This window comes from Rissa tridactyla, chromosome 3, assembly GCF_028500815.1.
Source record: "Rissa tridactyla isolate bRisTri1 chromosome 3, bRisTri1.patW.cur.20221130, whole genome shotgun sequence".
NCBI classification, from domain to species: Eukaryota; Metazoa; Chordata; class Aves; order Charadriiformes; family Laridae; genus Rissa; species Rissa tridactyla.
This window is the reverse complement of record NC_071468.1, coordinates 5,643,602-5,667,107: the sequence shown is the minus strand read 5'-3', so window position 1 is coordinate 5,667,107 and position 23,506 is coordinate 5,643,602. Positions and strand designations below refer to the sequence as shown.

At 38.3% G+C, this 23,506-nt stretch overlaps 1 protein-coding gene across 1 annotated transcript in view; it reads left to right on the top strand.

Annotated features, from left to right (window-relative positions):
• The window catches only part of ESF1 (ESF1 nucleolar pre-rRNA processing protein homolog), a 31,914-nt gene extending 13,255 nt beyond the window's left edge, over positions 1–18,659 (top strand). The window contains exons 9-14 of the mRNA XM_054195550.1: positions 1,858–2,019; positions 9,883–10,004; positions 11,378–11,468; positions 16,677–16,744; positions 16,986–17,132; positions 17,727–18,659. Coding sequence (XP_054051525.1) covers positions 1,858–2,019; positions 9,883–10,004; positions 11,378–11,468; positions 16,677–16,744; positions 16,986–17,132; positions 17,727–18,026 — 890 coding nt within the window. The 3' untranslated portion in view covers positions 18,027–18,659. The remainder of the gene's footprint in view (positions 1–1,857; positions 2,020–9,882; positions 10,005–11,377; positions 11,469–16,676; positions 16,745–16,985; positions 17,133–17,726) is intronic.
• The last annotated feature ends 4,847 nt before the right edge of the window (positions 18,660–23,506 follow it).

The window sequence follows — 23,506 nt, the reverse complement described above, 5'->3', positions numbered from 1 at the left end:
TTTAAAAGAAACTCAGCTTTGCAACAGAGCTCTTGTCAAATGTTGTGTCTGATATAATTTTTCTACTCTCTTTAGTTTCTAAGGCTGAGTTTAAAAAAAAAAAATATTATCTACTCAGCCATTGCAAGATAATCTTAAACTAAGAATATGATCTCTTCAAAACACGGGTCACGAGAGTGCCATCTCAGCTAACACAGCTGCCAATCAGCAATTTAATGTATTGAGCCTCTGCATTTGTTTATATTTTTGATGAATTACAGCTTTTAAAAGCAAACAAAAAAAACCCCTACAAGCTATTGTATTGGAATGTTTCTGACCTGCCTCACGATTTAAACTTTTTCCTTTTAATTCTTTTAGCAATTCTGTTACTACTCTCCTTTGAAAACAAGAATATACTTGTATTTTATCCCCTAAATTTCATCAGCTTTTGCCTTTTTTTTTTCCTCCACAGGTTAAGCTTTTTTCTCTTAATTGTATTTTCCTTGCCGTGCAGCTGTTAATGCACCAGAACTTTTTGTTTTGTTTGTGTATTTTGTTCAAAAAGGCTTTGAACAAGCTATTGGCAGAAAGCGTTACTGCCTTAATATCCGTCAGAAAGTGGTTCCTCATGTTGTGCAATAGAGCGTGATACTTGAAGGCTAGTGACAAGGTTATTTGAACTCTGAACAAACTTTGAGAACATATTCAGCCCATTTTCCTTTCTTACAGCTGTTGTCAAGTGTTCTTTATTTGCTTAGCAGAATGAAGAGGCTCTTAAGGGTTTTTTGAAGGCAACATTGAACATTTGACAGAAGAAATGCATATTTTATTTAAATGAGAAAGTATGACAATACGCATTACCACTTAAAATTTTCCTAGCAAAATTAGCAAAAAAAATCGTAAATAGAAATCAGTGGCCCCTTACTTATCCAATTTCAAGGGGGCGCGAGGATTTCTTCAGTTCCCATCCAGTGTAGCTTTGCATCTCATTTCACGTGATACCAGGAAGAAGAAACAATGAAATGGCTTATTTTTCTTCTCAGTCTTCAAAACCGAATGCCTTTTGCCTGCTGCTTGAGCAGATTCTTTCCTCCGAGGAGATCCCGGCTGCTGCTGAGGAAAGTGGCAAAGCAGCTGCCGTTAAGTGAACAGTAAAGCTTTCTGCTCCCAGCCAATGACCAGCTTCTTGTGATGATGGGGATGTGGAAGGGGACAGCAGTGTCACACCTGAGTTTTAACTAGAGACCAGAGGTGTGACGTTGCATCTGCGGTCTGTCTCTCTAGATGCCACTTATGCTCTCCACGCAACTTGGTACTGGAAGGAGCACAGTTTACTGCTAAACCAGAGAATAAGAAAAAAGAAGCCTGCCCCAAACCTAGTTTTCTACATTTCAAGGTGCTGCAGCATGTCATTGTGCTACAAAGTCACAATGTAATTGTTAATTCGGCAAGTCACTGAAGATTAAGGTCCTGAATAATTATCTCTGTTACAGAATCTTGCAAGTTTTCTTCTTTAAAATGTAGCGCTCTATTTGCAAAATGCTTTACACAATGGTTTTTTGAGATTTAGCTACTAGTCTGCTTTAAGGGACTTCGAAACTAGTAACTTTAAAATGCAGTAAGGGATGCCATGTCCGATCAGTGATTTCCTTTGCTGGACAAATTTCCTTTTGTCCAAATAGTCTTCTTGTACTATTTTTATTTCATCTAAGTAGGGGAATTCTAAAACTGGTTACTCTTTGGGGGAATAATAGTTGAAATTATATTGGATTGGCTTTTAGAAACAATGTATGTGCCTTTGGCGTGTTTTCCTAAACATTAACTTCAATGGATCACTTTTTTGAGGCTCTCTGTGATAGCTTTACTCTCATTTTCCAGGTGGTGATGTAGCTCATGAAATGGAAGATGACAAACCCAGGAAAAGCCAAAAAGATGATGAAGAGCAAATTGCCAAGTACAGAGAACTCTTGCAAAGTATCCAAGAAAAAGAGAAAAAACAGGAAGAAAAGGATATAGAAATGGAGATTAAATGGGTTCCAGGTAAGCTTTATTTTTTTTTTTTTCTTTTACTAGCTTGGAGGATAAGTAATATTGGCCTGCTAATAGGGATATAGTATAAGGTGTCAAATTTATAGTGGTAGAAGCTGACTTTTTTTTTCCCTCCCCATAAATTGAAAGCCAGATGGATTACAGTGAGGGAAATGAAAGAAATAATATGACTGAACTCAGTTCATCAGCTGTAAGCTTATCTTTGTAGCTCATTATTTCAACAGGGTTTTTTTTTGTGCTTGCTTTTTCATTCGTCACCTTATAGATTATTTTTTTTCTTGGAATAGAATTCATGTGTTTGCCATAGAGTCATAAAACATACCTACACTTTTAAAAATTAAAATCAGTATAATTTGGAAACAGCAGAAAACTAGAGGAGATTGGTTTGAAATTCTTGCTTGCATAATGCCGAAGATTTGGGGGAAGAGGAGAGGGACAAGTCTGACCTTCCACTGAGACTGCTCCATGGGAAAGAAAGCTACCAGGAAGAAAACTTGAGGGATATTTGGTTGTATTTAGTGACATCCAGATTTTCATCTGGAAATTAAGAAAAGATAACTTCGCCATAGAGCATCGCAGCAGTACTCATCCTGAGACCTGAAAACCAATATCTAGGGTTTTTTCCTGTATGATGAAAGGACATTCAGACCAATGTTTATATTTTGTTTATGGGTGTGCACTTTCCCTGAGGTGTAATGAACCAGTTTAACAACTCCCTACATCCAAAAAGGGAAAGGTTTTCACTGTGGCCGTTCCTCCTTCTCATTCTGACTGCCTGTACCAGCCCTAGCACTTGTTAGATTACTTGGCGAGCTTAATTTCATTTGCTAAAATGGCAGAACTACTCTGGAAAAAAGAAAAAAAGAATTTGGATCTTTTCTGCTGGATTAGTGAGTCAGATAGGCAAATGGAAGAAGCATTTGGAGAATGCTCAGAAGGTTGAATTATGCAGTCTAAAGACGAGGGAGGTGCGACATTACCTTTTTGGGGGCAGCTAGGTGCTGTATTGGCCCAGTAGGTGTAGGACTGCAGGCTACGTAAGGATGCAGCCCGATCCGTTATTGTCAGTACGGAGACTAGAGACGTACTAGAGTACAGCCCCTTCACCTCGGATGTGGTAATTCCAGCTAGGAATGCATATCTAATTACCTGATTTACACTAGTATTATTCTGAGTTCACTCAGGTAACTTCTGTTGAATATAAAACCTCGCTTTTAAAATCTTGTTGTGGTCTGTACTGAGTGAGTGAAATTGATTGAACTGAATGGAATAGTTACCTGTATGTGAAAGTATACGCTGGCATTAAAAAGAGTTGCTGTGTGTTTTCAGTTGCGCTCATATAATTCCAATCACTTCTGCCATGAATTCTCCCAAACCTTGTTAGAGAAAGGACGTGTCAGGCACTATAGGTCAGGGGCTTGCTAACACAGCTCTCGTCATGTTTTACTTCATCTGCCCACAGCGTGTCAGTATTTGCATTCTTGAAGTTGCTCACTTAGAATCTTTAATTCATCATGTCACTGAGCGTTCAAGGCAAATGAGTTTTCATACGTGGGTAGCTGTTAGAAGATTTTTACAAAGATTTGTTGTTGCCACCTTTCAGTCTGAAGGGTGGAAACCGCAGTCGAAACAATTGCTGCTAGGAACGTGGTCTGTATTTGTATAGGCCAAGCATTGCTTAACAGTTAGAAAAGCTGCCATTTTTTGTGTTGATTTGGAAAACACCTTTGGGGTATTTTTTTTTTTTTGTTTGCTATACAGTCTATCTTCTGAAGAATCTTTCAAATTGCATGAATGAAGTTCTGTAAATCAAAAAAGTCTCAGCAACATAATGTGACATAATTAGGAATCTAGAGCAAACCATTCATTGGAGGAGATGGAAAATTGTTTGAAGAGAGACTAAAGGAAACTCTTTTTAGTCTCTCTTGCATAGGGAGAGCAAGAAGTTTTCTGAAAGGCTCTGCCTCTTAAAACTGTGCCTTGCATATTACAAGTAAATCCTATTAACATTTAGGAACTGTAGTAGAGTTGGAATCCAGTTCCCCAATACGCAGGCTCCCTGTTTCTGTGCAACTGAACTTGACTTTAGAAAATTGGATTTGGTCCGGATTACATCTAGTCCAACTCCTTCCTTACTGCAACTTCTCGCAGGGAGTCCCAGGACTTTTGCTATATCCTCACCTCTTTTGAGGGAGCAATGTGGACAAAAAAAAAAACCAACACCAAAAAACCAAACCCAAACGAAAAAACCCTGTCCTGATGAATGTGACTGACTTTGTCTGATGTCAGCTGGGTGTCTTTGTACTGGGTCAGATTTGTTGATGTAGTCATGGGTTGAATGTACGCAATGAAGTTTACATTGGTAGTTTATAGTATTTGATGTCAGTTTAACAACTATGATTTTGCTGAAAAAGTTAGAGTATTATCAACGAGCAGATAATCTGGAAATCATGGAAGTGTTCGCTTGCCTTTGCTAGTTGGACTGTTCACCTCTGTGATGCCAGTCAATACCACTACTAGTTATTAGCCCCTGGAATATGGTTTTTGTCAAAAACAGAAGTCCTGAAAGTGAAGACGAGTGTCGTGTCTTTGAGTGTAACGCATGGGAACCCTTTAGCCGTTACTGATTTTAGGCAGCATTTGGAGCGGAGGACCTGCACACCTGAAAGGAAAGATTTTTTTTCTTATTTTTTTTATGGTGGAGCACGGTCAGCACATGCTGAACAGTAGTTTATAGCTCTGGCAATATATACGCAGTTAAGGCTGTGTTTTCTTACGGGAGAGAAGTACATTAGTTGTTATGTTATTTTTTTCTTGAGCAAATGTGCTTATTTAAATTCCAAAACAATTTAATTATGTTCAGTTGGAGCATTCTGGGAATTCAAAAATAGTTTTTCTTGTAATCTCTTAAGACTCCTTAATTTTTTCAGAACTAGTTTATGTCTGTTGAAATATTTTTATTATCGAGCTCTGCCCTAATGTGCTTGACTTATTGCAAAATCTTTTTCCTGCCCAAATGTTTAATATACAGAGAGTTACAACAGTTAAATCTAGGGAGCTTTTCAATTGAAAGGCAGAGATTTGAATTAATTTAAAAATTTGAGTTTTGGCACAAATATTTACACATGGTTATAGAAAGCATACTTTGTGAATGATTCAGTTATTCTTGAATCATAATAGTTTTAAATAAACCGCAGCGCCAGCATAAATAAATTAGATGTAGTTCCAACTCTCTTTAGTCTGTTTCTTTTAGGCACAAAATCAGTGTTTTATTTAAGCATCCATCTGTTTTCTTAATCGTATCTGACTTGAGCCACAATTACTATGCATCCTTATCCAGCTCCCAAAGCTCCTTTTAGAAGGTGAAGAGGGAGAAGACCGCAACTGCATTTCTTCATGGTATTCAGCCAGTTTTTCTTACTTTTTTTTTTTTTTAATTGGACTTCAAAATTCTTCCTTCGGGAAGAACGAGATGTAAATATTTAGCTAGGCTTAAAGGAAACTTGAATATTTGTTTTCGTCAGAAGTAGACTAGCAGGCAGTCGTGTCTCTGTAAGTGCATGGTGAACCCCAACTGTATGTTGTTACAGATTATATGGAGCATGAAAATGCTCATATGGAACGTGTATTTCAATCTCTATCATAGTTTAACGTGTTCTCTGACCGAAGCAGTCTGACCCCTTGCAGCACGAAGCAGTGTACGCTCCGCTATGTGTGGGCTCAGCACTACAGTTCTTCACGCTTGACATCTCAGCTGCCAAGGATTTTTTCAGGCAATTACATACACCACGTTAGGAAACCTGTCTTAAGATGTCATATCTTTGGGGGTGACAAATTCAGAAGTTATCAGAATATGTCTGTCTGCCATTCCTTTTAGCTATTTGCAACAAGGTGTTTCTTTTTTCTGGCAAAGTATTACATGCCAGATGAACCTGCTCCTTTAGATTTCCTGAGAACAGAGAAGTATCTTCTTAGCTTCTAATAGTTGTGACGGTTGCATGCTGTTAGACTTCCAAAAGTTTTTGAAACCAAGTGTTTAAAGAAGTAAAAATTCTGGCCTGCCCACCCTCCCTCAATGTCCTACCAGTGTTAAGAAGCACTATTCTTAGGTTTGTTATAGTATCTATCACACTTTTAATCCTCTAGCTCAGGTATGATGTAGTTGTATGGTAATATAGATTGCCTTTTTCCTCTCTTTTCCTTGCCTTTATTTGTGAAGATTAAATGAGACTAGTGTGATTCATTTATTAATTGTTCTAAAAAAATTTGTATAAGTAAGGGTATAAAATAGCCTTTTCTGTTGCCAGTTAATAAATTCTACCTAAAGTAGACAATTCCTTTCCCCCTCACAATCAAAAGCCTTTTGACCACTTAAATACACTCTTATTCTCGGGAAGTGGTCTGGACAGTAGTTTCTAAGCCATTCTAATCTGTGGAGAAACTCTAATGCCTTTCATGAGACTGCCAAATACCACAAGAAAGGGCTGCATTTTCCTCCAAGTCCTTCTGTGCCAGATGGATCAAATGATTCCATTTTCCAGGCAAATAAATCAGAAATCTTGTAACCTCCTTTGAGATTTTGGGGGTCTCTTTTTTTTTCTGGACATGTGACATACATTTTTTTTTTTTTTTTATTCCAATATTTACTGACTTCAGAGAGAATCTGCAAGGTTACTACCTGACCAGTAACTTTTTCCACAAAAGTAGTGCAAAATAGTATCTAAAGCCATAGTAGTTCGTTTTCGGGGAAGCTGATGGCTCTGCTTTCATTGACTTTGGAGATGAAGAGATGTACAGTTGGAAATAACCAAATACTCGTTCTTGTTGTATGAGAGGGTTTCTTAGTGAACCTATACAGTATCCTTCAATTATCATGGCTCTGCATTTATTTGCTGGTTTAGGACACAATTTTTGTGGCTGTAATGATTTGCCACTTACTATTAATTCTAGCTTCTTCCCAGGATAGTAGAAGGACGTTATATCTTATTTTGCTCTGCTCTTTTCTTTCTCCAAGGCATGGTTTAATAAGATTTTAGATCTTGTCCACACTTTGTGTTTCAGACATGTTGTAACCAGCTCTCCAGCCTTTGAATTATTTTTGGAGCATAGACAAACGCAAGAACAGGAGTTGGTGTTTGCAGTTCTTCAGAAAAACGTTCTGCCTGCTTTTCTGAGGACGGGTAGAACTGTCCGTGAAGGCTGCCCGTTTTTTCCATGATGAACTTTGTTTTCGGTTCCTTGTTACTGAGGAGAGCTGGAAGGAATGATGAGGAGTAGGGACTGGCCAACCGAAAAACCTGGGAGTTGGGAGAAAGAATGGGATCTAGTCTAGGACATCTGGAGAGGTCTGAGTGTGATTTCCGAGCAACAAAACTGGTATGAGGGGCGGGAGAGTAGGGTTTGGTTAGGTGAGGGCTGGACTGGGATGACGAGAAGGGGATGCCAAAGAGAGACCATTAAAACAAGTGGAATTGGGGAAGAGAGAGCAAGTGTCAGATTTGGAGGGGGAAGCAGAAACACAATTCCTACGCACTCCCAAGATCTATCCGTCACATCGTAAAAGAGGATGTTAACTATAGGATATCTGACTCATTTGTTACAGAAGTATTAAAAAAAAAAAAAAGTATGTAGTGAACAAAGCAAGGAGTTGCGGGTAGGAGAAAAATACTTCATTGCTCAGGCTGTTACCTCCTGCCAAGGAAGTGGATTCTATCTTTCTGTCACTGAATTCTGCTGCGGTGTGTTGCAAGGCAAGTCAGTTAATCTCTTTACATCATGAAGCTTTCATTTTGCAAGTGCCCATCTTGTGAAGAAGGGCTGGAAGTGTATCAGCTGCAGCTGAAATGGGTTGTTGTCCTCATAACGCACAAGTGCTGTGTGATGTAAAGACATTGCAAAAAGCATTCCTGGAGTGTGTGGAATTTTTCACCAAAAAATGAAGATTGCTTTTAAATTTGGTGCATATTCTGGATTTAAGTACTCTAGAGGTAAAATGGAGATGCTCCAGTTATTTACTGGATTCTTTTTTTAAAGTGATGGTTCTGCAGCCCTGAGTACTGTACCGATATGCGTTATAGAAAACTCCATTCTGTTTCTAGAGTAGGCTTCAATTATGTTTGGTCGTTTTGCTGTGCGTTATTATGTTCCGTAACTTAGCTATCTATTGAACAGTAACACAAAATATCGACTAGCTACATGTTCGTGATCAAATGGTTAAGATCCTCTGGAAAAGGTATAATGTGATGATGTGATGAGAAGCTATCAGAATGTATATTTACATAAATTAAAGATTAGGACATACTTGTGCGTGCAGCTTCAAGTGCTAGGCTTTGAAACAGCAGCAGTCTGTGCTAAATTATGGAATTTAATGTAAAACGAATTGACACATCCAAACTTGCAGTCCAATTCTGTTATGCTAGAATTATTTGGAGCCAGGTATGTTGCACTCCTTTGGGGTATACTTTTCTAGGACCCTCGGAAAACTGTCATACTCTGAAAGTAAGAGGAAAATTCCTTCAACAAAGCATTTAGCTCCCTTTCCCAAGTGCTGACAGGTCAGGAAACACAAACTTGAGAACTTGAGGGCTTCTCTTACACCATACCCGTACCAAAAAGATACAGAAGAGGTGCAGATCTGAGTTACTTTTCTCCTTTGTCAGTTCATACAGCTGATAAATACAAAAATTACTTTTGATAACTTGGTGTGGCTAACCAAATAAGAGGATGGTTTATTTCTCTTGCTGCCTTTTTTTTTTTTTTTTTTTTTATCTTGAGTTATTACAATTTGCACTGGTAATCAGTGATAACAGAAAACATTCCTTCAAATATGCTCTTAATTTCTGCTTCTTTTTAACAAATACTTTTGAAAAAGAAAAACAAGCTATTTACCTCAAGCACTGAATCTGAATCTTGGTTTACTGTTGTACTGGGTGTGTACTGTTTTTTGATTTAAGATAGTCTTCTGTTGTTAAAGCAGGCTGGTACTAGGTAGCTTTAAAAGGCTAGATGACTTGGAAATTTAACTTAAATGCATGTCATGTTACGACATTAGCATATAATAATTAGCATATAAAATCTTTGAGGTTTTATTTACATTTTTCTGTGCTTTCTAGCAGTGGATTTATTTTAACTTTAAATTTATTCAAATAATAGCTTAGTGTTCTTTTCTACACTGGTCATCAGAGATGCCGCGGCATTGTCTTAGTATGATGACAGAGGCCAGGTTTCAGCAGTGGAGCTGCTATATATAGCAGCTTTATCCTGTGATACAGCAACGACCAGATAATACGTCTGGGTGAATAGAGAGCACCAGTTTAGAGGTTCAGGCCACCTGTGAGATGGGTGATGCTATATTCTGATAGTGATTTAACATTTCAGAATCGTTGTCAAGTCACTTCATCTTTTGTACTTTGTTTTGCCATGCACCCAAAATGGGAATGACTGGACTGTTATTCAAAGTGGTTTTATGAATCTTAACTAATTATAGTAAGGTACATAAAATATAAGGGCTCTGTATTTGTTTGTTGTTATTTTTATTGTGTTAATGCCTTAAAAAGTGCACAGTCTGGAGAAGAGACCTTTCTGAGGAATAGCAAGAGCGCTGGGAATCGGATATTGCGTGAGCAAGCTCTTCTGACTCCTGTACAGTTTATTACTGAAGAAATATTTTATTTGGAAAAACACATACTGTAAACTGATCTTATTTTTCAAGATGTTGTTTTAAACAATATTTACATTGTTTTCACAGCCTTGTTAAAGAAAAGCTAGACGATTCCTTTACAAAGGAGAAAGCAGTTGATTTTAAAAAAAGTTCAGATTCATGTAACTTCTTTAACTTACTATTTTTTATTCTAGGCCTCAAAGAAACTGCTGAAGAAATGGTCAAAAGCAGGTTGGAAGGAAAGGATAACCTAACTCCATGGCAAAAATATCTAGAGAAGAGGAAAGAAAAAAGAATGCTTAAAAAAAAGAGAAAGGTAATGTTTGCATTGGCCACTTGGGGGGGAGTTGTTGTTTGTTTGTTTTCTTAGGTTGCTGTTATTGTTTGTTTTGGATAAACTGAATTAAAAAAAAAAATTGTATAGCTTCCAGTGCTATTTTAAGGTTTGAACGTGCGGTGGTCACTCACGTGGAAAGACCGAGAGTGCCTCAGCTAACTTACAGAGCAAAAGGATATTCTGATCGTACAGAATATGCTTACAGAAAATTTTGTTTATCTACTTGTGTTGCTTTGAAAATAAACAAGTCATAATAAGGGTTGTTTTTTAATTTATATTTTTTGAATGCATTAGGAAGGGTCTCTTTTGCTACAGTATGCATACCAGTTCAAAGTAATGGTCATGAACAATGTAGATTTTGGGAATTTTCAGCCTAAGATAATACAGACTTATTTCACAAAGCTGCAACAGTGAAGAATTACTAGCCATGAAGAGCTATTCAAATTTCAAATTGCAAGAGCAAATTTGGTAAATAGTTCTGTGTATGAATAACAAAATGGTCCTATAGTAATATGAAAATTTCTGTAGCTTCATCTTTCTACGTGCAGAAAGTAATTCTGAAGTAACTGACTCCTGTGGCAGTAATGTGCAGAAATAGGCAGATAAATTAAATGTTTGTGCATACGCTGGGAAAAAAGCATGTGGTGCACAAAGTTTGGCTTCCCGAAATTCTTAAATCACTCTGAATATAATTCATGTTGTGGAATAATGTTTTTAAGAATAATCTCTACAACTTGCGTTGCGCTGTGCGTTCCAGTTAGTTTTAACTGGCATTTGATGAGTAACTTCTGAAATTTTACAGAAGATGAGTGTTTTGAGTAGAGGAAGTAGCACTGTTAGGTAGTAGAGCAACTTTTGCTGGCATAATATTCTTGTTCAGTCTGATAAATTAAGTCAAGGGGCAAGGTGTATTATATTACTTCAGTAATCAGATTTGTTCTTTCAAATCTGAACTCAGTCGTTTTGAATTTCAGAGCACAAAATGAAGCTCCTTGCTCAAGTTTTTCCCCAAGTAGAGTTTTTGTGGAACATAAAGTCAGGACATAGCAATGCTGTGATCCTGTCACTTGTTGGTATGGCTAGCTAATGCATCACAGTTTATGGGTACATATAATAAAGATTCTTGAAATACGTAAATAGCCCTTCTTCAGGTACACAAAAAGCTTTCAATCCATGAGACGGATTTTAAATTGTTGATTTGTCTTTACTAGCAGTTTTTAGCATATTTGAGTTTTATGATGTTCAGCATACGATATTTCAGTTTTCATGTTCATAGAAGGAACATCTAATTCCAGTGAAACTTTAGTGGTTGTTTATATGTTGATTGAAATAATGTTTGTGCTTTGTTACAGGCTACTGCTGAGAGAGAACTGAGTGAAGATGAACTTCCATCTGATGTTGATCTCAATGACCCATATTTTGCTGAAGAATTTGAGAAAACGGGTAGGTCAAGAGGGGTGACTTGTGGAATAAATCTGCCCTTTAAGTAACAAGTGTTAGAAACAAAGTTGAGGTAGAGTAAATGCAGGGATAGCATGTTCAGAATGAAATAAAGTAGGTGTCATTTGCCTAAAATTGCAGGTGCTGTTCTTGTAAAATGATGCATATTGTGATACATGGAATGGCAGGAACATTTTTCTCTTAGCTTTCACCAGAGACCGTTATTTAGCCAGTTTCTGGGGATGGCTGTTAGAAACAAGCTGACCATCTGCTCCCCTCAATATTCCAGAGGAAAGAACTTCATTGCCTTCAAAGCCTGTTTCCTTTTATATAGGAGAGCCCAATACGTATGGGTCCCTTTGAAGTTTGGGTCAATTACATAAATGTCAAATGTTTTTGCATCATAAACAAAGTTGTCTTTCAGAAGAAATCAATTTTTTTTTTTTCTCCTGGTCTGATATACATTTTTACTAGTGTACTCTGGCTGCCTAGAAACCCAAGTTGTGAAATGTAATATTTTAGGAAATAACTTATGTCTAGTTTAGATTTTTAGGATACCTTTTACAAGCTTTTTAGTCTGATGGTTAAGTTAGCTTTTGCTGTGGTAACAGCAAATTGATTTTGAGTATGGTTTCGCTGGTTAAAATTTTAAGGTGGGGTAATCAGCAAGTGTGAGTTCCTGGCTTTCCGTGCTTTTGGGAGCTGAAACCTAAGGGTGGCTCATACTATTGTACATTAAAAGAAAAAAAAAAAAGAAAGGGGGGAAAAAAAAAATAAGAGAACAACAACAAAGAAGAAGATAGCAATAGGTTTACAAATATTGCCAGTCTGTTGTTCTGATTGGATTTTTTTTTTTGAGTATAGCAGTGCAGATTCAAGTTCCATTTAAAATGAGTAAATTAATTTTATTTTGGTACTGGCCAGCATAGGCTTCTGTCCTGATTGCTTGAAGTTTATAATAGGAGAAAGTAAATAATTAAAAAACAAATCCTGGACGACTTTGTGTCTTAATGTAACAGTAGGATGAGTCCTATCTATGTTTTATAAAAAATACCACAGTTTAAGGTGTCATGCAATGCTGTTTCCTCCCATGCTTTCCTGGTGAGTGGTGTATAGGTTATTGCAGAACTCATTGTAAAGATGCCATCCCTTCCATCCCTTTTTTTAAAATTTTTCTTTAATAGCAAGCTTATGTAGATATTCTCATACTAACGTTTAATGTTTCAATGTTCTATGTGAAATCTCTGGAAAAAATGTTTTCTTCTGCACAATGTAAGGAGTTCTTTGTGTCACGGAGGGGCTCAGCAGAGAAGGGTCGTATCTGCAGGTTCTTAAACCTTCTTCTCCATAATACAGAGAATAGACTTAGCGTTAGTTGGATTCTTTGAGGATAGTAAAATAGACATAAAGGTTAAGAAAGTGAAGCTTTTGTCTGCAAGATTACTGATAATTTACTGAGAAACGGGAGAAAAACAGAATGTGGCCAGCCCTGGAGAAGTTTTAAAGGGAGAGCACAGTGGTTGGCTGCAAGCCAGCTGACATTTTAACGATGATTACACAGCACAACTTTGTCTGGCTTTCTCTGAGTTTACCCAGGACAGCCTCTGTCTCATCGCCGGGGTCGCTTTTCAGCGCAGCTGATTTACCCAGTTGGGGACAGTGGGTTACAATCTTCTTGGAACTAGGCTGTAGCTCTGCCAACGTTGTATTTAGTGTACAGGCAGCAATCACTTAATGATCATCGTTTTTCATAAGCCTTCCACAATTCCCCTGAAAGATTGAAATTTCTCCCTTGAACTGGCTGTCAGATGATCTTTGGTTATGCTGAAAAAGCATGTGACAGAGTATGTTTGCAGACTCAGGTGGGCTGGCCGGGGCAGAAACTGAGGATACAGCAGTGCTGTTAGGTGGTGTATTTGCTCCTCTGCTGGGTTCAAGACCTGTACACGTTACAGTCCACAAATGTATCTGTCAGTTTTTGACAAGCTGAGGCAGTTGAAGGGAAGCAAGACTATTAGGAGCTGTTACGAAAAGGGCCTGACAAATTTGAGTGCTGCGGCAGGAAGACTGGAAGTTATGAGAAGCCTGCTTAAGCATGTGTTCATCAGGTTTGTCTTTTTTTCCTGAAAACCGTTTGTAAAACCAGCTGTGATTCTCACAGTGTGGGTACCTCATCTTGGGAGAGGAAAGGCAGAGCAAATTCTTTGTGCCTGCTGTACCCAAAGAGTGTCAGTGCAGGTGTGTGCAAATTAGCGTTCCTGAAAGTCATGACGGTGCTTGCTTTGCGCAAAGCTTTCACACGCACATAATCCCTACGTGGTTTCTCATTAGTACCACAGGCTAAAATGTAAAATGCTGCATATGTCTGAGCTGTGGTGTTGCATTTCAGAAGCTTGATTCTAGTTTGATGTTGTCAAGAAAAAAAGAAAAAATCGCTCGTCACTTTCAGTTTATGTTGTTTCAGAAAAGTGTTGTAAATGTCTAGTTTGGCTTGGCCAATTTCAGTCTTACTGCATCTGTTGCTGTGGGGTCTCAAAAAAAGTTTATGTAGGACAGAATGACCTTTGTAGCTTAAACTGTTGGAAGATTAATAGCTGAATAGTGTAATTGCTTATTAACAAGAGAGCAATGTCCTGCTTTTGGAGATCACTGAATAGTTCCAGAACACTTCAGACTATTAAACGTAGTTTCCATCGACCCTTCTTTGAGGAAAAGGGCTACGTGTCATTACACATTATTACAAATTCCATAGGTGCCAAGCCATTTAGATGTTTTCTCATGATCTAATTTATAATATATGTAGAAATCGATGGGTTTTTTAATGCTAGAAAAGTAGCAGTATGACTGTGGGGATGTAAGAGGTTAACAGCAAAATCTGAGTATAGTTGTAGAACCTGTACTACTTGGAAGATAAAGGTCTCAGCTGTATTACTGGTTTATTTACCATGCGTCTTTGCAAAGCTTTTGAGATGGACTTTCAAGCTTCTGAGTAAGACAGATGAGAGGTCTTGTGGGAGGAGTTTTTGGGTTGGGGTCGGTCTCTGCGGTCACAAAATGATGATTATCCTTTTACTGTTGGCATTGGAAAGTTGGCGATGTGCAAAATTAATGTTGCAAACTAAATTCTTGAGCTGAGAAAGAGCCAAAGGGCAGCTTGAGGGGGGGCTTGCAGCAGAGATCAGAAGCTTTTCTCACTGGCTGGTGGCATCTATCAGTTCTAGATAGCATTGGAGATGACTATCTGCTGCTGTAGGGTGGACCAAATCTGATTAAAAGATGGCAGTGGGGATTAGGTGGTAGGTAAAATCTGAGGGTTTGGAATCAGTTGGAGAGGACACTTACCATAGGTTTTACATTCACACGTGTGCAAAAGGTGAGGGTGGGCTTCCAGAATGTATGTGGGGAGAGGGACGAAGTCAGGAGAAAGAGAATATTACCTATTTGTGAGTTTTGAAACCAAATTATTTTCAGCATGATGCAAAGTGTTTAGTGCTCAGAGTGCTTTCGGGTACTAAGCTGGTTTTTTATTAGCTGCATAGGGTCATAGTGAGAAATAAACAGTTTTATACTAGTGCCTGGTTCACCCCCATCTGCAGCAACAGAGGTCTCTGAAGGCATGAATATAAGCTATCTTTATTTCTATAACTCTACATATAGTGAAAGACAAGGGAAGATGACTCGGGCCCTGGTTTGCATGGGTGGAAAGTCTAAGAGATTTACTGATTTAACTTTGAGAATAATTGTCTTCATATCTCTGTGCCCGGTTTCCTTTTCTGTAGCTTAGCCAGTTCTGTGAAGATACAAAAGATTTCACAGTTGTTGAAGCCTTACAGAAGACATTTATTTCTCCCTTCAACACGTTAACATAAATTACGTAGGTTAGGTAACAATATTATATCTGAATCTGATTTTCCTGCACATTTTCTGGAACTACTAAATCAACAGTTTAGTCCTTGAGCTGGTGACATTGCGCGTCTGCATAGTTTATTTTTTGGTGGTGGTGGTTTCTTTCTTCTAGAAATCCATTTCCAGCTTGGAATCCATTTAGAAATAGCCAAGGGAGGAAAAATTGTTCTTCAAGAAATGTGTCCTGTTCCAGAGTATACTTAGTGATATAACTTGACATTTTTCTGGCATGTTTGTATTTCTAGTCTGACTCCAAATCTGGCTTAACAAAATGGAGCCAAATATCTTCCTTAAGAGTACCCCCAGTGGACTGTAATAAATTGCCTGGGAATGTAATTCCAAGCCCAAAGGTCAGAGTATGTGGTTCAGGTCAGGAAACCTTCTGCTTTCCTGCTCCTTCTTGATCGAGGTCTACAGGCATTCCAAAGAGAATAACTTCATTTTGTAGGATTTATAAATGGGTCTGTTTTCATTAAAGTTTATGTGACTAATGTTTTATGCTGTTACTGTTCATTATGTCTCTCTAATCAGCACCGTGTATCTAAAGTAAATTCTAAGAGAGTAAGAGAATAAGAAAGCTTCTTCAGAAGAACATTTAATTCATTCTGAACCCTGCCAATCATATTTTCATTCCTGTGATTCTGTTCAGGTCTTTTTTTGCGAGGGTTTTTTGCGCTGGCACGGCTAACACCACAATATGGTCTTTTAGCCTTGCATATGAATTTTAAAAAGTGTTTGTTTTTTGGTTTTGGTTGGGTTTTTTTTGTATTTGTTTGACTGATGTACTCATTCAGCTGGCAGACTTGTATTCTGGATACGGAGGAGAGATGCGCATTTGCTTTTCATTCTAAGTATTTACTACAGTGCCTACTTAAATAGAAAGAATTTGAGAATTGCAGGGCACTTCAATTACATTTATGACTATATAAACTAATTTCTCTTTAAAACACCCTGGGAGAGGAGTAATGTCATATGTTTGCCTGCGCTGTTGTGATACTTCTCTCTACTGCTCTATGAAAAATACAGCAAAACCATTTTTTTTCTAACTGTTCTTTTTTGTTGGCTTGTTTATGCCATTTGAATATTGCTGCCTCCTTAAGTTAAACAAATATTCAGCGGATTTTTATTGATTTAATTCTACCTGGGCTTTTTCTTGATTTTTTTTTCAGCCTTTTTCCACATCTGACATTTAAGTATTGATTACAAGAAAATGAGATGCGTTTAAGAGGTTCTGTTCATAGGTAGAGATGATGCTCTCGTGCATAAGCTTGAATAAATGTGTGCATATCCTATATTTGCACTTAGGTTTAAAGAAGAAGCCGGAATCGGTTGAAAGTGCCTCAGAAGATGAAGATGAAGTTGAAAAACAGAAGGTAAAGTGGTTTAAAATGTTAAGAACTACAGATGTTGCATTGCTTGCATTCTGCAAATATTTATGTTACGTGTTTGTGAGTGGAACCATTAAATTCCGTAGGACAGCAATAGAAGAACTACAGCCCTATTTCAACTCATGTATATGTATGTAGAATCATACAGACTTTATTAATAGGTTGTTATATTTTTCATAGAAAACTTAATTTCATTGTGTACGTGGACCTTCTTATTTTGCAACAGGCTGAGATGGCCCTGCTTATGATGGATGATGAGGATGATGCCAGAAAACATTTTAATTATAAGAAGATTGTAGAACAACAGAATTTGAGCAAGAGGAAAAAGAAACTCTTGATGAAAAAGAAAGAATTACTAGAAGATGACTTCCAGGTAATGGTATACTCTTGATTTTGAGGCTCAGCGAGAACCCTTAGTAATATCAGTTATTTTCAGGACAAATTTGGTGGCCTCATATGGTTCTCCTGATTTGGTGGCCTCATATGGTTCTTGTATCTGAAGGAGAAAACCTAGATCTACCTTTTTAGGGAGGTACGGGCTGCTTTCAAAAAGCAAGAAATGTTCTCGTACAAGGTTGTAGGGGGACAAACTCAAGCTCTGTTTAAGATAACAAGACAACTATTTATGCAAGACCTTGTACAACTCATAGCCTAAAATACTCATTCCTGTGTGTGTTCTGGTTCTTACCCACTGCTGCTTTCATCTTGGTCAGTTCTCAACAACAAACCTTTCCTTGGTCTGCCAATAGAGGAATATACAGGATTTGTACAAGCATTCACTTGTCTGTTTAACCAATAGTATCTTCTGGCTCTCCGCTTCGCGCTCACTGGGATTTTGTGACTGGAGCAGTTCCAGGAATGCTGAACAATCTCCTGACTCCTTAAGCAACTTATATTTTATTGTGTATAAAAGTTTTGCTGTCGTGGGTAAAGGTTACCTAAATAAATACTCCCTTTCTGCCTTCAGGTAAATGTTGCCGATTCAAGATTCCAAGCCATGTTTACTTCTCCCCTGTTTAATTTGGATCCTTCAGATCCAAATTTCAAGAAGACAAAAGCAGTAGAAAAGATCTTGGAAGAGAAAGCTCGCCGAAGAGAAGAAAAGGAGCAAGATCTTAAGGCGGCAAGCAAGGGGACAGAGAACAAGATGGCAAAGAAAGGAGAGCTTGCAAGGAAAACCATAGATCCTGCCTTGTCAATGCTAATAAAATCTGTCAAAAATAAAACCGAAGAGTTTCAGGCAAGGAAAAAGCAGAAATTCAAATAACTGAATTTTGTTTTTACTCAGACTTTACTTTAGTCTTAGTTCTTCTAACTCGTGACACCTATGAAAGTTCTGATGCCTGTCCACCTAATGCTTCCTGAAAAGGCACCTGACTGGGGGGGTGAGTTTTGAAGTAACTAGAGTAATAATTACTCTTTCCTTCCGCCACAACAAATACTGTTTTGTACTATAATTGAAAAACTACACCTTGAAAACACGTAAGGAAGGAATTGATGGCTTTGGGGCCGTTTGTTACGGATAATGCAAGTGCTGAAGATGGCTACAAAAAGTAGTCATAATTATGGTTGTATTTGTAAGTAAGAACACTTCTGCAGAGGTGTAGAGCTGAGACGAAGCAGTCTTAATGTTTTTAATTCCACAGAAGTCTGTAAAACGTATCTCCCTTGATAAGGAAGATAATAATGTAACTAAAAATTGAAGAAATTTTGTAAACAGGTTTTTTGTATATTTTTAAAAGACTTTATGTGTGCTTCATTAATTTCTCGTTTAAATACTTGAAGACTTCTGGATGGTATTAGATCTAATTAATGAAAAAAAATGTCATTTAGAAGTGTTGCATTAATATATAATGGAAATAAATGGTTTAAATTGGCCCAAAAGAATTTTGGGGGCTTAGCTGTGTTTTCTTCTTCTGCGCCTAAATGAAACTGTCAAAATTAAACTTTCTCCTGTCAATACTGTATTCCCATTAACACAGTTCCACTTGTACAAAGTCTTCCAGCATTGCCAGTGTTTAAAAAAACAAAAAGTCAAAGGTGGATCTAGGTGATACAATTTTAGAAACTGTTTTTTGTTTGGCCATGTTCGTATCGGTGTCGGTGGTGAAAGTATCAACAGTGCAGGGAAAAGGCAGTAGGCAGACAACGATCATTCTTCCCTGGAGTGTGGGAATTGATTTGTCTAAGGTTTGGGGTTTTTTTGGCTTTTGGTTTGTGGTTTATGGTTTGGTTGGGGTTCTTTGGTTTTGTTGGGTTTTTTTAAGTGTTCGCTATGTTAGCTCTAATGGAAATATAACATTGTATCAAAAAAGAACAAAAATATTAGAAACAAGGAGCTGAAGGTAATCTGAAAGTGTGAAGAAGCATCATTAATTTTTAAGACATTCTACTCATTTAAACAAAGGATTATATTAAAAGAGGTAGAAACTAGGTAACCAAGGTAGTGTTTATATGAAGTAAATATATGTCAATAGGTAAAGGAGAGGAGTGAGTGAGATTTAGCTCGTGAGAGGCTGTACATCTAATGGCCGTAACGGGCAAAGTAATTCAGGGGCACAATCTAGACATACGGATGGAGATGGGTTTTGCAGGAGTGCTTTGCAATCGTGTGCCTGAAGAACACTTGCAGACCTTGAACATTTTACATGTAACTGCTCTTCATGACCATTTGAACATCCTCAGATTCATTTTCAAGAAGCTAACAGAAAAAGTTGAGATATTACGGTGTCTTTCATACGTAAGTTTGATCCAGCTTTTTTGGCTGTTTTGCCTTTCAAGCGAAGCGGCAGAACCCATCAGACCCATTTTGTAGTTTGAACTGACCGACTGTGACGGAGAACGAGGAAAATTTGTCCCACTGAAAGCGGTGGGAAACTTCTGAAGATGGGCGTACAGTGGGGAACGGCATAATAATATTTACAATATAACATATTACAATAATAATATTTACAAAGAAAGAAAGATGCTTTGGGAAACAGAGTTTTTCCCCAAGGGAAGTGTCCCTGCATCAAACAGGAGAGCGGGTGGTTACTACTTAAGACAATGTTAAGCGTCATACAAAAGTGATAGAAGTGTACACATGCGCATCTGATACAGCCGGTGGATAAGGAGACGAGCTTCTCCCATAATGAAAGATCATATTAATTTTGTAATAAAATTGTCAGCATGGAAAACTTAAGTAGTTGTCTGTAATCCAGTTTCTTAAGACTGACACATACAACTTCCAGGCACAAAGTAGTGACACCAAGCTGAAAGGGTATAATTTAGACGTACCGTGTAGTTGTACAGATTTTTTTCTAAGTGTGATTCATTGTATGGCTTATACATTGTAGGCTTATGAATGGCACTAGGGAGTGTAGCTTGAACTGAATGAGGTTTAGAGATCGGATATACTAATGTTAGCGAGGACAGAAAGGCAAGTGTTTATTTATAAAGCGCGTGGAAAATTGGACAGCTGAGAACAAAAGCAAAAGGTCTGAACAGAAACATAAGTCAAATGAGGGATCGCCCTCGCCCGGTGTCTGCTCTCTGACAGCAGCCAGTAACAGGAGATAATAACGGTGCACTTGCACGATTGCACCTTGTCAATGGGGAAGTGGGGGAGTTCATAATCAGTTTAACTGTTTCTTTCAGAAATACAACTTTGGTAGGAATAATTGTTGTAGGTACTTCGTAACAGCACCCTTTTATAGCTGTAGGAACAACAGCGAGTTTCATTCTGTGTTGGTGCACTTACAAGTTCTGGTTTAATGCTGGGTCCACAGGCGGTCTCCCTTAACTTTAATAATTTGTAGGGAAAAGCAAATTTGGTGAGGGATAAGGGCAACACGCTGCAGTGTCTCTTGAATCCTCTAACCCTGGCAAGTTCTACCAAATACCGCTGTTGCGGTGCTTTTGATGTGTGTGCTCTTACAAAGGAGCATCCCTTGTTTGTGCGCTAGCAGTGGGCATGGCCTGCTGAGTTTGAGTGCCTGGCAGTAGTTGAGTAGAGTCACTCAAATGATGGGTGCTTTTGTCTTTGGCTCAGTGCTTTTATAACTTTATTGCTAGAAAGCAACGCGTGGCATTGGTGAATGTCTGCTCTTCCAGAACACCCAGATGTGCTGGATGACTCGCTGGTACAAAACTCTCCAACAGAACTTCTCTACCTCTGCAATGCATCTGTCCTTTACAGTGACTTTGCTGGAGGACTAATTTGAAAAAAAAAAATAAAGGGTTATGAAATTAAAAAGTCATAAATAGCGACAGCTTCTTTTTGAAATTAGATGGTGTCAGTTATGTTGTGTCTCTCCTTCGCATACGTGTGCTGGCTACCTTCTTCCAGTTAGGAAGCCAAGTGTGTACGTGGAAGTCGTAGCAAGACAAAATGCACAAAAATATGAAGGTAGACTTGAGAGTGATTTTAACTATTGGTTGCAAAAAATTTCGCTGCGTGATAATGTATATTTGGGTGTCATGTAAATGCTTAATGGATGGCAATTTTATCTAATCGGATGTTCTTTTCTTTGTTGTTCTCAAGTTGCTGAGTCCTGAGGGGCATCTTGGTTGGGAAGAACTGCAGGGTCTGTCCCAGCATGCATCTTAGATGGGAAATTTTTGGTCTGTTTATAAAATTATTAGGTCTAAATCATCTCCCACCCCACACCGTTCCATTTTTTTAAATCAGGTTATTAATTACTAATTGCTAATGGCTCAAAGCCCCATCATCCAATCTCCGTGATTCCAGCATAATGCTAACAAAATCTGAAGTGATTCCTTTCTGTGTTTTCAGCAGAAGCACATCCGAGAAGCCTGGTAAGAAGTGGTCACGTCTCATCTCGAATTCCTTGCAATTCATTACCCTTGGTGCAAACAAAACAAAGGATGTTTTTGACCATCTCATCCTTTTAAACGTGAAAATAGCATCTAGAAGTTCTAACCTCTGAACTTTAAAATGTGATTTTATTTTTCCCTTTCACTAAATGTCATGCAACCAGCAAAAGTGACGGCAATTAAGTAAAATAACACATTAAAAAACAGGACTGTTAAAAGTGAGACAGAACTAATTTTTCTAGCAACTTACGGAGGTCTGGTATAAAGTGGTTTGTCTCCAAGTTGGCAGCCATCAGAGCTCATGCTCGAGTGTAAGCCAGACGTTTAAAGATCTAATATTACAAGTGGAAATCACAAGAGGGTTTGATTTATTTAAAAATCGAGAAAGATCAGACAACCAGAGATGAAGAGCCACGTATGTTTTCTATTATTCCTTCCTTCTAAAAATTAAATGTATGATTTCCAATTAATAGCAAGTTGGTTTTTTGTTCTTTTCGTATTTCAGTAGTGTCCAAAAATAACAGTAAGTTGTGCTTACACAAAAATATGTCACATACGGTTTTTTAGCAAACAACCAACCAAAACACTGTTTAGGTTTTTTTTAAATGAAGTCTTAAAAACTTGAAGTTATATATAATATATATTTAAACTACTAGGGTGATTAGGTTGTTTTGTACTTGTCTTAAATCATGAGTTAAATACCTCAACCTCAGTTTTGTAGCTATGACAAGAACAAGAGGGGTAGTTCTGATGGCACAGGAATTTTCATTATTCTTTACTTCATTGAATACCTTAAAAAAACTGCAGCCTTCTGAATGTAAAAATGTACCTTTTCATGCACAGGCCTGTGTTACTGTATTCCTGTAAAAAAGCAAGACAAGGTGGCAGAAAGGCCTATTGGCCTGTGTATTTTTCTGTGCTTGATGTATGGTGTTATAAATGGGAAAATTTTTGTCTGGGCTCTGGATCCAATCTAGATTAATGTCACTTAAGGTCATTATTACTTTATATCCTCCTCATCCCTAGCATATGAGTAATCCCTGCTCAGAACTGTTCCAGCTCTGTATTTCAGCCATGCGAGACTATGCAAGTTTTAAACCAAATTGCTTCTAACCTCCAGTGAGTGCCCTGGCAAACCTCACTCCTGTCCCATTCTCAAAGAGACACCCGATCCAAAGGCTGGTTGCCACGTTTTCATGGGCAAATTGCTCTTGGACTGCATCCCACACGCTCCTTGGCGCTGCACAGGTCCCTTGGCGTCGCATTGAAATCCTGCCCAATGCACTTAGACCTTTCTCTCTTCATATTTCTGGGGCAAGGAAGGAGGGAAAGGACTACTGAGGCAGACTGGGGTTGTATCAACTTCCGACAGCGTGAGTCAAAGATTGGCAATGTAAGTCTGAACCAGAACAGAAAAACTGCCCTTTGCAGCCTGCAACGTGTGTGGCTGAACTGCGGCTCAGATGGGTTGGCAGTTTCTACATGGAAAATATAAGTCTTAACAGAAGTGGTTACCAAAAGGACTAAGAATAGCGAAGTGACTGTTTTAGGATGGCTGTGATTTCTACAGGTGATTAAGAGTTAAAACCACTTCTGTGGAGCGCAAAACCCATAAGCGTTAGCTTCTTCCTGTCCTCATTCCCCCATCTGCTTTTCCCCTTAGGTTAATGCCCAGGCAACCAAAGAGGGAGTGGGTGCGTGAGCTCTCCCCAGAATGGATGCCCTGGGCTTGAGCAGGATTTTGGGGCAGGACAGGACACCCTGAGCCACTGGTCCTTTTTCTTAAAGACTTCTGCAAAAGGACCGAGCAGCACCAGCACAGAGAGAGCCTGAGAAGATATGCGGTGATGAATGACGCCTCTGGTTTTGACCTGAAGGGCCTCCCGACAGCCGGAGGTGGGACAGAAGGTTAGTAATTCCCAAATCAACTGC